At 40.6% G+C, this 18447-nt stretch overlaps 1 protein-coding gene and 1 long non-coding RNA gene across 3 annotated transcripts in view; both read left to right on the top strand.

The window, feature by feature from the left end:
• tbck (TBC1 domain containing kinase) overlaps positions 1 to 18447 on the top strand; it is a 202672-nt gene that overhangs the window by 142914 nt on the left and 41311 nt on the right. For both annotated transcript variants that reach the window (XM_043674337.2, XM_043674336.2), the window contains exon 24: positions 1084 to 1259. In XM_043674337.2, the coding sequence (XP_043530272.2) occupies positions 1084 to 1259 (176 nt within the window). The remainder of the gene's footprint in view (positions 1 to 1083; positions 1260 to 18447) is intronic.
• The window catches only part of LOC122539473 (uncharacterized), a 29061-nt gene continuing 11879 nt past the window's right edge, over positions 1266 to 18447 (top strand). Inside the window, exons 1-2 of the long non-coding RNA XR_015753307.1 lie at positions 1266 to 1781; positions 16204 to 16275. This is a non-coding gene — a long non-coding RNA (uncharacterized LOC122539473). The remainder of the gene's footprint in view (positions 1782 to 16203; positions 16276 to 18447) is intronic.

Below are 18447 nucleotides of genomic sequence, written 5' to 3'. Positions count from 1 at the left end.
GAGGATATAGAAAGGCTGGTCCGATGGATTGATTAGTGTGAGGTGATGATTTGGACAGTTTATTGCTGGAACAGCACAGCAGGTCAGGCAGCATCCAGGGAACAGGAGATTCGACGTTTCGGGCACAGGCCCTTCTTCAGGATTCCTGAAGAAGGGCCTGTGCCCGAAACGTCGAATCTCCTGTTCCCTGGATGCTGCCTGACCTGCTGTGCTGTTCCAGCAATAAAGTTTCAACTTTGATCTCCAGCATCTGCAGACCTCACTTTCTCCTAGATGATTTGGACAGGACAAATAAGGCAAGAGAATGCACAGTGAATATAGGATCCTGGGAAGCATCAAAGATCAGAGGGACCTTAGAGTGCATGTTCCACCGGTCCTTTAAGATAGTGGGACAGGTGGCTAAAGTGGTTAAGAAGGCATATGCAATACTTGTCTTTATTAGCTGAGGCACAGAGTTTACAAGCAGGGAGATTATGCTGGAAATGCATAATACGTTGGTCTGGCCACTGTTAGAGTATTAGATTAGATTACTTACAGTGTGGAAACAGGCCCTTCGGCCCAACATGTCCACACCAACCCGCCGAAGCGCACCCACCCAGACCAATTCCCGTACATTTACCCCTGCACCTAACACTACGGGCAGTTTAGCATGGCCAGTTCACCTAACCTGCACGTTTTTGGTCTGTGGTAGGAAACCGGAGCACCCGGAGGAAACCCACGCAGACACTGGGCGAATGTGCAAACTCCACACAGTCAGTCGCCTGAGGAGTATTGTGTGCAGTTCCGAGTGTTCCATTGATGGTCTGTGCAAATAACTGAAAAATCAAAACAATGTTGGAATTGGTTACAGTACATTTGTGCAACTTTTCTGTTGAGTAGAAAAAAGTAATTTATTTTTAACTGACCTGTTTCGACACCTTTGTGCATTCAAACCTGATGCTTCTGACTTTGAGGTCTCCATACAGCCACCTTGGGGCAAGAGATATCCCGACCCCATACCCCCACCACTACATTGATTGGATGTAGCTGTAAATGCATATCTCAATCTACTTTCCAATTCAAATTCTCTCTCTCTCTCTCTAGTCTCGTGAGTCCATTCGATTATATGAACTGAAGACTGAAGTATCACCACGGATTTCTGCAGAGGATCTGATTGATCTTTGTGAATTGTCGGGACCCACAAGCTCCAAGATGCCCACCAAAAAGACAAAATCGGGGAAGCCTAAACTTCTAGTGGTGGATATTCGCAGCAGTGAGGAGTATCCTTTCAATTTGTATAAATTTCCTAATCTTCCCATTTATTTTAGGATTGCTCGTCAGAATGAGATGTTAAAATGAAAATAAACAATCTTGCATGTTTCCAGTACCGCGATTATTCAAAGATTATTCATGGATGATTAATTACTTTTCAAATATGGTCGTGGTTGCACTATTTGCAAATATACCAAATTTGTTCAGGGCAAGCACCGAGAGCGAACACTAAAATGAATGATGAATTAGATATGTTTGTTGCTTATGTTGTTTGGCGGATAATATGGTACAGAATACTGCTGCTTCACATTGAATAGTGCAGTGGGAGCCCTTGAAGATTGGGTGAATACCTCATCCACAAGGCAAGACTGACAACAATGCGACACTCTGACAATACTTTCCTGAAAAGTCAGCCCAGGTTATATGACATGCGGTTCGAACCGTCACCCCGCTAATCAGTGTATAATATGGATGATTAAACATCAGTGTTCAAGACTGGAACCTTTCTACCAATTTATATTGCACATAAGGTAAAAATTCGATGAGGTTCAGTAAAAACATAGACATTCACAAATTACTGGAATAATAAAAAAATAAGCTAGGTCCATCTAGTTCAGTTTTTATTGACATGATTAACACCTGATGCTGCCAATGTTGTTGAATACACATTCAATCTGTCAATGAGTCTACCTTAGATCCAGATATGCTGCAAACTCCAGTGTGGGAAGGGTTCAGATCTTCATAACAAGGTCAGCTACTCCTTCCAAGCATGCGACACTACCCATGTGCCGCGCCTTAAATTATCTCTCAAACTCTGTCCCAAAATATATTTTCCAGAGTTTGGTTTATGTTTGAACAAACCAATCCGACACAGTGGCTCAATGGTTAGCATTGCTGCCTTGCAGCAGCAGAGAGCTGGAGTCAAATCTATCCTCGGGTAACTGCCTGTGTGAAGTTTGCAAATTCTCCCCATGTCTGCGTGGGTTTCCTCCAGGTACTCAGGTTTCCTCCCACAGTCCAAAGATGTGCAGGTCAGGTGGATTGGCCAGGCTAAATTCCCCATATTGTCCAGGGATCTGGAGGCTAGTTGGGTTAGCCATGGGAAATGCAGGCTTACAGGGGATAGGGTAAGTCTGGGTGAGGTACTCTTCGGCGGTACACAGTGGATCAATAGGCCGAAAGACCAGCTTCTGTCATGTAGAGATTAGAGTCATAGCGATGTACAGCACGGAAACACAACCTTCGGTCCAACTCGTCCATGCTGACCAGATATCCCAACCCAATCTAGTTCCACCTGCCAGTACCCAGCCCATATCCCTCCAAACCCTTCCTATTCATATACCCTTCCAGATGCCTTTTAAGTGTTGCAATTGTACCAGCCTCCACAACATCCTCTGGCAGCTCATTCCATACACGTACCACCCTCTGCGTGAAAACGTTGCCCCTTAGGTCTCTTTTATATCTTTCCCTTAAACCTATGCCCTCTAGTTATGGACTCCCCCACCCCAGGGAAAAGACTTTGTCTATTTATCCTATCCATGCCCCTCATGAGTTTATAAACCTCTAGAAGGTCACCCCTCAGCCTCTAATGCTCCAGGGAAAACAGTCCCAGCCTGTTCAACCTCTCCCTGTAGCTCAAATCTTCCAAACCTGGTAACATCCTTGTAAGTCTTTCTGAACCCTTTCAAGTTCCACAACATCTTTCTGATAGGAAGGAGACCAGAATTGCACGTAATATTCCAACAGTGGCCTAACCATGTACAGCCGTAACATGACTTCCCAACTCCTGTACTCAGTACTCTGACCAATAAAGGAAAGCATACCAAACGCCTTCTTCACTATGCTATCTACCTGCGACTCCACTTTCAAGGAGCAATGAACCTGCACTTCAAGGTCTTTTTGTTCAGCAACACTCCCGAGGACCTTACCATTAAGTGTATAAGTCCAGCTAAGATTTGCTTTCCCAAAATGCAGCACCTCACATTTATCAAAATTAAACTCCATCTGCCACTTTTCAGCCCATTGGCCCATCTGATCAAGATCCCGTTGTAATCTTTGCTGTCCACTGCACCTCCAATTTTGGTGTCATCTGCAAACTTACTAACTATACCACTTATGCTCAGATCCAAATCATTTATATAAATGATGAAAAGTAGTAGACCCCAGCACCAATCTTTGTGGCAGTCCACGATGGAGGACAGGAAAAAATTCTGCTTGTAACAACTCCTTTTTTGAGGTATTTTTGGTATTGGAGGTGATTTCCTCAAATTCCAGGAGCAGCAATTACTGTTTTATATACTGTTGCATTGTTTTGGAACTTTGGAGAAAAAAAAGTTAAACAACAGCACTTTTAAATGGGAGAAGAATAGACATAGGAAGCACATGGTGAGGGTCAGTGCAGGGGAGACAGAAAGTGGGAATTCTTTGATTCTATGAATCTGTGTTGCTTCCATCTCTTTTTTGGGAAACCTGTGCCATGAATTCATTTTCTCCTTCTTTGAAGTAATGTTTTGCTGACTAGCTTTGAATTTACTCTCTCCTTTATTTGAAAGACATTTTAATTTGTGTTTTACATCCCTATCTTTGTCCCTAAAAATGGCCCATTGCTACTGTGGTATTTTAGTGCTTTTGATCCAGCCTCTGTCTTAAAGAAGATCTCAACTCACAAAAATACGCCCTTTTTATATGTAATCTTCTGGAAATACATTAAACCTTTAAAACAAATTGGGTTTAAATAACATTCTATTCCAGCTGCTGTTTAATTCATGTGGAAAGTGTGTTCTTGTTTCTCTGTTATTTGTTAATGCAGTTGGTCAACAGCCATTATGAAAGACAAATACAAGAGAGGAAGTTTTTTGTCCTGTTTAAGCCCTTTCTCTATACTGATGATAAATTCCTACACCGGCAGAATCCACTTGGTTCTAAATTGATCCCAATCTTTAAACTTCAATACTCTATTTGAGAGTCCCTTGGTGTTCATTGACTTTTGAGTGAAACCCCTGATTTATTTTAAATTTTTAACCTGCATCTTACTCTTGCAATTCAATTAATTTACTTGCTCTGTGCCATTTTCAATATATAAGGTCCGAATTTACTTGCTCTGTGCCATTTTCAATATATAAGGTCAACTCCCAGGTGACTCCTTTCCAGGTCCATGTTTCTACAATTGTTCTTCCCAACAGACAGCTCTAAGGACACATGGAGAATGCTTTTCTTGGGGAAAAATGTGCATCTGTAAACTTTGCTCACTGTAATTTTTTCAACTAACATTTACATAACAGAATATTTACAAGTTAGTTTTGATAATTGATCTGTCTAATGCAGCTTCTAGGCTAGAAAAAAAATTCTCTTACAGAAAAAATATTGCTTAAAGAATGAGTTGCAGGTTACTGGGAGGTGACCTTATTAATCATAAATGGCAAAGAACAAATAAGTTCAGATTGCTGTTGCATTGTATAAGTAGGAAGCAGGTTAAAACTTAGTTTTGTACAAAGGTAAATGAAGACCAAAGGACTCTGAAATAGAGTACTAAAGGTAAAAGCTTGGGGATCAATTTAGAAACAAGTGAATTCTGCAGGTGTAAGAATTTATGATCAGTGTAGAGAAACAGCTTAAAACAGGACCAAAAAAAAGCTTCCTCCCCTATAATTGTTTTGTATAATGGGTATGGAACAATATGGATGCAAGAAAGTATCTTCCACACTAATTCAAGAACAGTTGGAATGCATAATCACGTAAATCTGATTTTGTTTGTCGGAATTAGCGGGTTGTGGTTTAGTGCAATTCCAAACACTACATATCAGGGAATAGAAGGATACAGACCGCATTGAGGCAAAACAAGTTTAGTTTAGATAGGCATAATGTGGCAGTGCTGTATTGATGGTCTGAAGGGCCTATTCCTATGCTGTACTGTTCTTTGTATATAACCAGGGTATGTTTGATTAACCTTTAGTTTACATGGTGTTAGAGATGATAAGCAAAAGTGATCTTTCAGGTTTATACAATTGGATGTGAGATTGGAGAATAGAAGGCCAGGCAGGAGTACATTGGAAAAGTTGCATTTGTAGTCACCATTGTAATATATAAATTGTTAATGTTACAATGACAGAGCAATAGATAGAGTTTAAGCACAAAGTAGGTCGAGACAGATGAGGATAAACAATATGCAGAGGTGGTCTAACTCAGGACCTAACTCAGTTTAAAGCACAATTATGAACTGTCTACTCAGTTCTTTGTTCAGTTGACTCTTCAGTTGAAACACAGTCACTGTTGCTATGCGAGCAATTACAACAATCAGTTTGAACACAATCCCAAAATCAGCTCTGGAATAAATGACCAGTTTATCAATTTTTAAAGAGCTGGTGTCTTGGCTAACACTTGTACACTTCAGTCAAAGGAACTTTCCTGTTCATCTTCAAATATTGCATGTAAGAGCTCAGAAGACTCATTCATTATTACTCCATTTTATCAATCTGGATTTTGTGTTCCGAACCTGAGTGGGGCTTGATCCTCTGACTAGTTGATGAAAGTGCTTATTCTTATGATCCTGGACATTTTCATTGCCAATATTAAAAGTACCTTTCTGAGATAGCATCAGAATCACATGCTTAAAATTGCTTTTTAAATTCCTAATGCATGAAATCCATCCAAGGAAGATAGTTTTCTCATTCACCAATGTTTGTGTTGTGCTGCCATATTTAATTCTTAATTTTCTTTCTCTCTCTCTCCCTTTCTCTGTCTTTTCTACCCCACCTCCCCAATAGTATTGTGCTAAAATAGTAGTGAAGTTCATATAACTTTGTACTCAACAGAATGGACTAGCTGTTTTATTCACAGAATATGGACAAAGTGAGGAAAAAAAAACCTTGGTCCATATTTAAATGTCATCCAGTTTCATGTGTGTTTATTTGTATCCATTTGACTGAAAACAAATTGAACAGGACAGGTAAGTGTTCTGCAGGCATCAGAACACTAGTGCGTTCATTGATTGTAAGTTCAAGGAATAAGCATGTTCATCTGACAAGCATCTGACTCAGAGTTTATTGCTGGTTTAGGGCTTTGAACTTGTATCATTTTGGCATCCTAACAAAAAATATTTCTGAAGCAGCCACACTTTTAAATGCTGTTGTTCTGTTCGCCGAGCTGGAAGTTTTTGTTGCAAACGTTTCGTCCCCTGGCTAGGCGACATCGTCAGTGCTTGGGAGCCTCCTGCGAAGCGTTCTTTGATGTTTCCTCCGGTGTTTATAGTGGCCTGTCCCTGCCGCTTCCGGTTGTCAGTTTCAGCTGTCCGCTGTAGTGGTTGGTATATTGGGTCCAGGTCGATGTGTTTGTTGATGGAGTTTGTGGATGAATGCCATGCCTCTAGGAGGCATGGCATTCATCCACAAACTCCATCAACTAACACATCGACCTGGACCCAATATACCAACCACTACAGCGGACAGCTGAAACTGACAACTGGAAGCGGCAGGGACAGACCACTATAAACACCGGAGGAAACATCAAAGAAGCGCTTCGCAGGAGGCTCCCAAGCACTGACGATGTCGCCTAGCCAGGGGACGAAACGTTTGCAACAAAAACTTCCAGCTCGGCGAACAGAACCACAGCAACGAGCACCCGAGCTACAAATCTTCGCACAAACTTTGAACACTTTTAAATGCCTGCACACTTGTACTAAATCATTTAGACTTTTTTTACAGTGCTTTCAGCAACTAAAGCTTATTTAATGTTTTTAAATTTTTAAGGTCACTTTATGGGGTTTTAAAATAAGCCTGGCCAACTGATTTGTAAAATTAGAGTTTGGCATTAAATCAACTGAATCAGCTTTGTAAACTTCTTCTGTTCAATTTAAAAGTTCCCACTGGGGAGTGTCTTTTTGATATTTTTTAATATGCTGGATGTTAACTATTTTCTTCCTTTTCAGTAAAATAAAACAAAGATCTGTGGATGCTAAAGATCGGATTTTTGTGGAGAAACACAGCACGTCTGGCAGCATCTGTGGCGAGAAAGTAGAGTTAATGTTTCAGTTCCAATGACCCTTCTTCAGAACTTAGTTCTGAAGAAGGGTCCCTGAACTCAAAATGTTAACTCTGCTCTATCTCCACAGATGAGTTCAGTAGGTTTGGCAGCAACCTCTTCAGATTATCAGTGGGTTCCAACTCCACCTTTAGTCGTTGTCCAGATATCTTCCTGTTAAGCACATTTTCAGGGAAGGAAAGATTTGGCTTTATTCCGTACTTTCATGACTTAAGGATGTTCCAAAATGCTTCACAGGCAATGAGGTAGTTTTGAAATGACAGCACTGTTGCATTGTACAAAACACACTAACGTGCAGCATTTCCAACAAACGACAATGTGATAATGATTAGGCAATCTATTTAATGCTGTTCTTTAGGAATAAATTTTGGCCAATTTTTTGCTCTGTTTCAAATAGTACCATGGAATATTTTAAACACACCTTACAGGACAGACATAGTGTCCTTTAATAGTTTCATCTGAATGTTGCACCTCTGATGGTAGATCACTCCTGCAGCAGGAGTGTCAGCCTGAATTATCCCTTCAAGACTTTTTTGTGATCTTGACATTTTTTTTTGTGTGGCTTGTAAAATTTGGAATCTTCTGTTCTGTTTGCTAGCTGGTATTTCACAAGAGTGAAATTCTCTTTGAAATTGAATCTTTCTTCTTTCATAACCTTTTCATATTTAAAATAAGTCATAAAGGAGGAATTACATGGACACATCTGACAAAACCTTTGGGTCTCTTTGCTGCCATGTTTAATTCTTAATTTTTTTTCCTCCCTTATTCAACAGCCATTGTGACTTTTACCCAAAACCCGAGCTGCTTGGTTTTCAGATAGGTGTATGCCTGTATTTGACAGTTAACAATACCAGCATGGAAGAATTGAACACCTATCCTTTTTTTGTTGTTGTATCTTGGTATTACACAGAATTCAGAGTAGAGCACCATTCATTCAATCATAGCAATGCACTTCAGTTGCAACCGCAGAAAAGTGTTCCTAGTTTTACCAGTGTGCGTTTCCATTTCTCAGGCCAATCATTTATGTAGCCAATTCTGAGGAGGAGTTATTTTGGGCTTGAAATGTCAACTGTGTTTTTTTCTGCACAGTTGCCGCCAGACCTGCTGGATTTCTCCAGCACCTTCTGTTCTCATTCATATCACCTCTCTGATTGAGATGTTGTGCCATGCTGAAACTCATGTTAATGCAGTGGGACAATCTCAAATTAATTTTGCAGAGGCACCTCTCAGCCAACAGAGCACCATCAATTGCAACCTTGCTTCAGAGCTCAACCACTGCAACAGTCAGTGTCGTACTTTAACTATTTCCTGACAGATAAGGAACATGACGTAAGGACCAGAGAAGCTTTTCACCCCATCAGGCTCAGCCTGATCTTATGGTTCCTCCTTCTATTGTTCCCCATTCATCACAGCCTCTTGAGCCACTCCATATTTTTATTTACCTGATGAATGAACTAGAGCTTTTTAGAATCTGTTCTGAACTCGCCTTTTCTAGGTTGTGCTTACATCCCTTTGTCTCAATGTCAATTTTAACTGAAAACCATGATCTAAATAAATCAAGTGGCTCATCACTTTCTTGCTCCTGGTAAATTTGCAAATAATTTAAGATGGCTGAACTGTATAAAATTCCTCTATACCATTCTAAGATTTTGTTCTGCAACAATAAATATAGTACTGCTGGTTTTGATCGGTATGTTTAAGGCAGTTACATAATGTTGTTAGTCTCTGAGACAGACACACATTTGCCCATAGTACTGCAGGTGAGTTTAGAGCCGGCAACAAAAGGGGCCATAATAGAAGCAATACATTTCCGTTGGCTTTCAATATAGTTCAGAAATGGCAAGAGCACTTACCTATAGAAGCATACAATAGTAGTCCTTAAATATTTTTAGTTAAGAAGTGACCTTATAGAGGTTTACAAAATTATGAGGGGCACGGATAGGATAAATAGACAAAGTATTTTCCCTGGGGTCGGGGAGTCCAGAACTAGAGGGCATAGGTTTAGAGTGAGAGGAGAAAGATAGAAAAGAGACCTACAGAGCAACTTTTTCACACAGAGGATGTTACGTGTATGGAATGAGCTGCCAGAAGAAGTGATGGAGGCTGGTACAATTACAACATTTAAGAGGCATTTGGATGGGTATATGAATAGGAAGGGTTTGGAGAGATATGAGCCAGATGTTGGCAGGTGGGACTAGATTGGCTTGGGATATCTGGTCGGCATGGACGTGTTGGACCGAAGGGTCTGTTTCCATGCTGTACATCTCTAAACTCTATGATTCACTCATGGAATGTGGCGTCATTGACTGGCCAACATTTATTGACTGCTCTTGAGAAGATGGTGGTGAGCAGCAGTCCATATGCTATAAGTTCACATACAATGGCCTTAGGGAGAGAATTTCAGGATTTTCATCTGGCAACTGTAAAGTAACAGTGATGTATTTCCAAGTCAGAATGGTGAGCAGCTTGCAGCAGAACTTGCAGGTGGTGGTGTTCCCATGTATCTGTTGCCTTTGTCCTTCTAGGTGATGTCAAGTATTTTGAGTGTTATTAGAGCTGCACACATCCAGGCAAGTGTGAAGTATTCCATCACAGTCCTGACTTGTCCCTTGTAGATGTTGGACAGACTTTGTGGAATCATAAAGTGAGTTACCTGCTGCAGTATTCCTAGCCTCTGATCTGTTCTTGAAGGCACTGTGTTTATGTGGTGAGTCGAGTTGAGTTTCTGGTCAATAATAACCCCCAGAACGTTGATAGTGGGAATTCAGTGATTGGATTGTTTCTTATTGGAGATGGTCATTAGCAATTATGTGGTGCAAATGTTACTTGCCACTTGACAGCCAAGCCTGGATATTGTCCAGATCTTGTTGCATTTGAACAGGGACTGCTTCAGTTGCTGAGGAGTCACAAGCATCATGCGATCATCGGCAAACATCTCTATTTCTGACCTTGTGATGGAGGTAAGGTCAAGAAACAGCTGATGCTAGTTGGACCTCGGACATTACCCTGAGGAAGACCTGTGGAAATGTCCTGGAGTTGAGATGACTGACCTCCCAACAATCATCTTCCTATGTGCCAGATATGACTCCAACCACCAGAGAGTTTACCCCTGATCCCCATTGATTTCAGTTTTGCTTGGGTTCTTGATGCCACACTAGGTCAAATGTGGTCTTGATGTCAAGGGCTGTCACTCTCATCTCACCTCTGGAAGTCAGCTTTTTTGTCCATGTTTGAACCAAGACTGTAATGAGGTCAGGAGCTAAGTGGCCCTGGCGGAACCCAAACTGGGATCAGTGAGAATGTTATTGTTAAGCAAGTGCTGCTTGATAGCACTGTTGATGACACCTTCCAACACTTTACTGATGATCTGGCATAGACTGGTGGGGCAGTAATTGACCGGATTGGATTTGTTTTGCTTTTTATGTACAGGACATTCCTGGGCAATTTTCCACATTGTCAGGTGGATGCCAGTGTTGTAACTGTACTAGAAGAGCCTGGCTAGAGGACTGGCAGGTTCTGGAGCACAAGCCTTCAGTACTATTGGCAGAATGTTGTCAGAGACCATAGCTGTTTTGCATTACCCAGTGCCTCCAACCATTTCTTGATGTCACATGGAATGAATTGAATTTGCTGAACTCTGGTATTTGTAATGCAAAGGACCACTAGTGGAGGCTGAGATGGATAATCCACTTCACACTTCTGGCTGAAGATTGTTGGGAATGCTTTCGGCTTATCTTTTGCACCGATGTGCTGGGCTTTTCCATCATTGAGGATGGAGATATTTGTGGAGCCTCCTCCTCCAGTAAGTTGTTTAATTGTTCACCATTATTCACGACTGGATGTGGCAGGTCTACATAGTTTAGATCTGATCCATTAGCTGTGGGATCTCTTAGCTCTGTTCAATACTTGCTGATTATGCTGTTTGGCATGTGAGTAGTCCTGTTTTTTGGCTTCACCGGTGACACCTCATTTTTAGGTATGCCTGATGCTGCTCCTGGCATGCTCTCCTGCACTCTCCATTGAATCACGGTTGATCCCCTGGCTTGATGGTAATGGTTGTGTAGGGGATGTGCCGGGCCATGAGATCGCAAATTGTGCTGGAGTACAATTCTGCTGCGGTTGATAGCCACAGTGCCTCATGGATGCCCAGTCATGAATTGCTAGTTCTGTTCAATGTCTGTTCTATTCAGCAAAGCTGAGTAAAAGTTTGATTTGGCATATTCAGCTGGTGCTACACAACATGATGGAGGTATTCTCAATGTGAAGATGGAACCAATCTTCACCAGGAATATGCAGTGGTCACTCTTAGTGATACTGTTCTGGACAGATACATCTGCAGTTGGCAGAGTGGTAAGGATGAGAGCAAGTATGTTTTTACCTCTTATTGGTTCCCTCACCAACTTCTAGACCGGATCTAGCAACTATGTCCTTTAGGACCTGACCAACTCAATCAGTAGTGCTGCTGCCGAACCACACTTCGTGGTGGACATTGAAATTCCCCCGTCCAAAATATATTTTCTGCTCTTGGCACCCTCAGTACTTCCTCCAAGTGTTGCTCAATATGGAGGAGCACTGATTCATCAGCTGAGGGAGAATAGTATATGATAATCAGCAGGAGATAACCTTGCCCATATTTAACCCGAGGCCATAAGACTTCATGGGGTCTAAGGCTAATGTTGAGGAATCTAGGGCAATTCCCTCCCTACTGTATACCACTGCACCATCGACTCTGCTGAGTCTGTCTTGCTGGTGGAACAGGACAAATCCAGGGATGGTGATGATGGTCTCTGGGACATTGTCTGTCAGGTATGATTCTGTGAGTATGACTGTATCAGGCTGTTGTTTGACTAGATTGTGAGACAGCTCTCCCAGTGTTGGCATGAGGCCCCAGATCTTAGTAAGAAGGTCTTTGCAGGGTTGATAGGGCTGTATTTGATATTGTGCTGTTTTGGTTGAATTCATTATAGTTGTGTGCCACATGGTGGTATGACAGTGGGACTTGCACATGGGGAACAGCAGGAGTGGGAGATGATGTTGAACTGGTCGGCAGCAGCAGATGAACCATAACAAGTCAATCATCAGAGGGGAGGAATTTGAAGTTTGAGTGAATTTCATGAGCAAACTGCATTGTTAGAATAATTTGAGTCCTGTTTCTAAATATAGAGTACTGGAAAAGTTCTCAGCTGTTTAGGCAAATCCCCTGCTCTATGATATCATTAATTATCACACTAATTGGAGTAATACACACCTGTCCATTAATTTAACATCTGGACGAACAACTGTCCTTTCTCCGAGGAATCACTTTGGTGTGAAACTTGATGTTTGTGCATCGGAAATCTAAATAATTAGTTCTTGAGTAATTGCTAATTAATCTAAATAATTAGTTCTTGAGTGTGTATTGTGAGTAGATTGACTTTGTTTTTTTAGAAAGTGCATTTGTTGTAGCACAAGAGGATTTCAGGCTGTATTTAGTAAGAAGCAACAGTTGGAAAGCTGAGTAAAAGTTTGATTTGGCATATTATTTGGCGTGGGTTGAAATTTGGACCTTGTAGAACAATGAGTCCAACTTACAAAACTATTTAGCAGGAGAATAGCAAAGATGAGCATTACACAAAATGTAAAACATAATTGTGAATAATCCTGAGTGTGCAAAGAATTGTGCTGACAACTAATTTAGGCTTATCAGTTGGGCTTGCACTGTGGCACTTCTGCAGCTACATATATTAATGTACCGGGCAATGTTCTTTGCCAATAGGAAGAACACTGTGCTAATTTCAGTATAACAAAATAGGTTGACCACCACTCACTGTTTCATTTATCAGTAATGCCCTGATCAATTTGAGTTAACCTGCCTGATTTAAAATTTAAAACTGCATGGCAGTTAACTGTCAATCATTATTAATCGGTCGTTCTCCATGATGATGCCCTTACCATTTTCCAACCAAACAGTATTGTCTTCTTATGTAGTATAATGTCCCCAAATACTGTTGTTCTTGCAAATGAGTGCAAGACATAAAGCTTTGACAGTGTGTACCTTTTCGCAGCAATACTCATGACCCAATTAGGAAAGGCCAAGAGTCTGGACAGGGCACATCTTCAGAGAAAACAGACTAATAAGCGACACCATACAGGGAAAATTTCAAGGTAAAAGAGGATGAATACGTCAATGCTGCACTGATGGCTTTAAAATTAAAGAAAGTTATTAGAAATTGAAAATACTGATACAGGACAATGAGACATGGAGAAGATGATGAGTGATGTACCAGATTTCAAGCTGAACATTATGGGGAGCAAAAGAAGGGGTTTTCCGTTTACTTGAATAGCAGTATTATGCTGTAAATTCACTCTGAAGGTGAATAGATATAATTACATGAAAATATTTAAGTCATAGTTCACTGATTTGCCTTAAACACCAATATTCTGTTAACTATTGTAGTACACCAAAGTTTGACAAGACTTTCCTAAACCCCTCACTATAACAGATAACCAAGAGCAGTTCAAATTTTTTTAAACAATAGTGAGGTGTTGCAAATAAATGCTGCTCCTACCAGAAGTGATCATACCCCACTAACATTCTCTTACAGCCAACCTCTTCCTTCCCAATTTGCAGATGCTGTGTAAAATGTAGGCAATGTACATAGATGGCACATTGGCTGCTTCCATTAGAGGACATAATGGCATTTAACATTTCTGAGTAACACCATTTCTTTGTAGGGAGGTCATTGTATTGATATGACGCTACCAATGTGACGTTTTCCACTGACAAAGTGATGAAGGTGCTGACCCTTCAGTATTGTATCACCTACTTGATGAAGGTGCACACTGCAGAATAATGTGCCACATGACCCTTGGATGGCCTAGAAGTATTTGGCAACTAAATAGTTTCAGGTTGTGGTATAGGATGAGCTACTCCTATTCCAGCAGGTTTAACTTCTCATGAACTTGACTGCTGAAAGAGAGTGCACCCGGCACTCCCTCAGTGCTGCATGTCATCGAGGTTGTAGAAATCATAGAATTCCTACAGAGTGGAAGCAGGCCATTCGGCCCATTGAGTCCACACTGACATTCTGAAGAGCATCCCATCTGGGCCCACCCTGCATTTCCCATTTTCTAATCCATCTAGTCTGCACAGCCCTGGACACCATGGGCAATTTAGCCTGGCCAATCCACCTAATTTGCACATCTTTGGATACAAGTTATTTGCTCAGGTTCTGGAGAAGTTGTGACTTTCTGACTCTGAGATGATTGGGCTTACCACTGAAACAAGGCTGACAGGGCAAGACTAGCAGAAACACAGCAGGTCAGGAAGCATCCGAAGAGCAAGAAAATCGACATTTCGGGTAAAAGCCCTTCATCAAATCAATCACGACAAAGGGCTTTCGATTTTCCTGCTCCCCGGATGCTGCCTGACCTGCTGTGCTTTTCCAGCACCACTCTAATCTTGACTCTGATCTCCAGCATCTGCAGTCCTCACTTTCGCCTAGGGCAAAACTAAGCGTCTGATTTCCTGACTCCTGTGTCAGTCCCTCTGCACCTGCCCTGCACAGAAATATTTACCCCATGAACTTGGTAGCTGAATGATTTCCACACCTTGGCATTGTGACATTGAACTCTATTGAACTGATTCTTTCTGGAATCAGTTTCTTGTGAGTCTTGAAAAAGGGGCTGGATGACACCTCCTTCCAAGTGCTGACAGACATCTGGGATTAAACAGGTACATTTGCTTCTTTTGGCTTAACCCTACGACAACTAACCTCAGCTTAAACATACCACTGCTGCCTTTACTAAATGCTACTAGTTTGTCTGTGAACATTCCACACATAAAATATAAACATACATTAAAGTTTCTGAATCCATACTACTTACTTTAGTTTTTTTTGGCTTAAATTAAGGGTCACCTTTGGAAGTAAGGACTTGCAGTTTTATTTGAAGTCTTAAATATTATAGTCTAATTTTAAAGTACTGATAGTATAACATCGTTATTTCTGGTGCAAATATGGAGACATGACTAATGCAGTAAATATGACCTATACATAGCTCACATTCACCATGCCAAAAAGAAAGTTGAGGCAGAGTAAGATACTTGGCTTTACCAACTTATTCAAACTGCTGTCTGCATGCCGACTGTAAAAAAAATAAGTTTTGAACAGTTGTATCATTGAACAATACAGCACAGATGGGATCCATTTTCCCATCATGGGTCTTGCCTCTCTGAAGTAACTAGTCCCATTCCTTATCCCCTTACCTTACAACCCTCCAATAACCCTACCTCCTCCCCTACTTTCAGGTATTTATCCCATTTTGTTTTGAATTTTATGACTGAATCTGCTTCCTTCATTCTTTCAGGTAGTGCACTCCAAGTCATTGTAATTCACTGCACAGAAGAAAAATCTCATCACACATTATTCAGGATTGTGTGTGTCTCTCTATTATGTCATACCTGGGTAATTCTGCTACCCAATTAAGTTCATAAATCGCCACTTATGTACACACCTTTCAGATCAGACTGTATGACTAGTTTTATCTTACGCTCTGTAAATTGAGAACTTAAACCTCAGTTTATGTGGTTTTCCAGTTGCTAATCTGCCAATGAGGTAAAAAGATGATTGGATGATCCATAATTAAAACTGCTTAATAAAACATATCTGGCCAGAAGAGGCCAAAAGCAAATGGCAGCATGTTATTGCTAATGCATGTCACCTCCAACAGGATAAGTTCTGAGTAATGATAACAGGTCGCATTGAATTGGCATATATGCTTTGAATTTAGATGATCAAGAGGATGATTAATTAAGGTGTTTAAGTTGATGAATTGAGTAGATGCAGTAGAAACTTCCTCATCCAAATAATACTGGAAATGCTGAGCATGTTGAGAAGCATCAGAAACTGAGTTTACGCTTCCCTTTTGTTTCCTTAGTCTGTGGCATGTGAACATCGCTGATGAGCCAGTGTTTGTTGTCCATTCCTAATTGCCCTGGAGAAAGTTGTGGTGAGTTGTCATCTTAAACCAATTCATGGAGTGTAGGTGCACTGTAGTGCTGATAGAAAAGAAGTTAGTAGATTTTAACCTAGCAACAGTGATGGAACCCATGGTGTAGTTCAAACGTCAGGTAGGTGTACGGCCTGCAGAGAAACTTGTAGCTGGTTGTGTTAGCAGGCAGCTGCCACCTTTGTCTTTCCACTTGATAGCTTTTGCAGGTTTTGGATGGTTCCGTGGGAGTGGTGAAGGGAGTGGATGCTGAAGGTGTTGAATGGAATGCCAATCAAGTAGCTGTTGGTGGCCGGTCCATCATCTTAAAATAAAAGCAGCGTCTAGTGGAATATGGAATCCTTTTGTACCAAATGACTTTGGATTCTAGGGCAGTGTACATTTTCAAGACTTGAGCCAATTTTTGTTCCATATGAATGTTGCAGTATATGGATCAGACATGGGTAAATGGAGTTGAGCTACTGATCTGTCATGGCCTACTCAAGTTGCAAAACTGGCTTGAAAGAAAGAATGCCTTGTGATTCTGCAGCACCTCAGGGTGTCCCAAGTGCTTTACAGCCAAAGTATCTTAACAGTGCTGTCACTATTGTAAAATAGTAAAAGCAACAGCCAATTTGCACACAGCAAGCTCACAGAAGAGAACTTTAATCATGATCAGATAATCTTTTTTTTGGTGAATTTGATTGAGAGATGAATATTATCTAGAGATTAGCCCCTTTGCTCTTCAAAACACTGTCATGTGATCATTAACATCACATCCAAAATGGCAGACTAGCCTGCTTCAAATCCTAATGTGAACTCCCAATTGTCATGAATGCTAAATACATCATTTAAAGACCTGGCTTGACATATATTGTATTTTTTTTAAAAAATCATTATTGCTTCCTTCTGTCATTAATAGGAGACAAAATTAGGGGAATTTCATAATTTGAAAAGTCACCTATTTGAGATGTTAAAACACCAAGTTAGATAATTTGTAAGAAAGGTGGCTGATAAATTCCTGTCTTGCCAGTGACTAGATCCATTTCTGTGAAATTAATTTTTAAAAGCCTAAAGTTAATTTTTCTATTCCCGTAATTTATAATGTGTCACGTTAATAGTCTTGACTCACCACGCCTTCTTACATCAACTATTATATCCATCTAACCACTGCGCGTTTTATTTTGTGGAATTTCTGATTCTGTGTCCATCTGTCTTTGGACCAGCATTGGTGTAGTTGTCTCATCAAAATGTAAGTGCCCTCATCCTATTAAGATTCGGGGGAAGCAAAGGAACCTCCTTCAGTGAAGTATTACTTTTCCTAGTAAGTTCACAAAGAATGTACCAAAGGTCCAGATACCCACATATGGTTATTTTTGTAGCATTGATTTAATGAGGTCAGATTCTTGTGAAGTGTCTGCAAACAATAGTCTAGCCAAAGCAGCATACCATGTGTACTTTGAAAAAGGAAGAAAGATCACATCATATGTTACCAAAAGTCCCTGTTTATTATTTCGAAACACAAGCAAGGTAAACACAGTCTGAATCCAAGATTTCATCATACCGTGCTAACTATTTTGATGTCTGCGTTCAGTTGTTTTGGGCATTTTTGCCATCCATTTATGAGGATTTCAACGTTGCTAAAAGTGATAGATTGTTTTTATTCTGTAATTTGTGCCAGCTGTGCACAGGCCCAACAGTTCACAGTTCCTTGTTTCCGATTACAATTAGCTCTTCTTGAGGCTTTGCACCCATTTCATTGACATTCTATGTTCTTCCACACAGCCTTTGCTCTTTAGATACTAAGGTTCCCCTTCCTCTTCATTTTTTTACACACCATTTCCTTATACGTCTTAAGTTTTCACCAAAAGCCTCCCCCTCAGTTCTTTCCAGATTTCAAAAACCTGCAAAAACACTTAGACCTTAATTGCTGTGTGAAAACCTGTCCACTAACTCCATTCTGATAACCATCTTGGTGAGTCTGACAAGTCTTTGTGTAAACACTAATTGAGCTGGCAGTTGTTGTGATTCTATTATCAAGAATGTTATCATACCAACCCATCCCATGAAGTGACAGAGAGAGATTATTTGAATTAACGGGGATTTAAGTTAAAATTGGGAAAAAAATTTAAAAAGCTCAGAATGAAGCAGGTTTTACAGTTATAATGATGACGACAGAATTGTTATAAGAAC

The sequence above is a fragment of the Chiloscyllium plagiosum genome, unplaced genomic scaffold (genome assembly GCF_037043375.1).
Source record: "Chiloscyllium plagiosum isolate Xiang-an unplaced genomic scaffold, Cpla_swu_hap1 HiC_scaffold_36, whole genome shotgun sequence".
NCBI classification, from domain to species: Eukaryota; Metazoa; Chordata; class Chondrichthyes; order Orectolobiformes; family Hemiscylliidae; genus Chiloscyllium; species Chiloscyllium plagiosum.
This window is presented reverse-complemented; position numbering and strand designations above follow the sequence as displayed.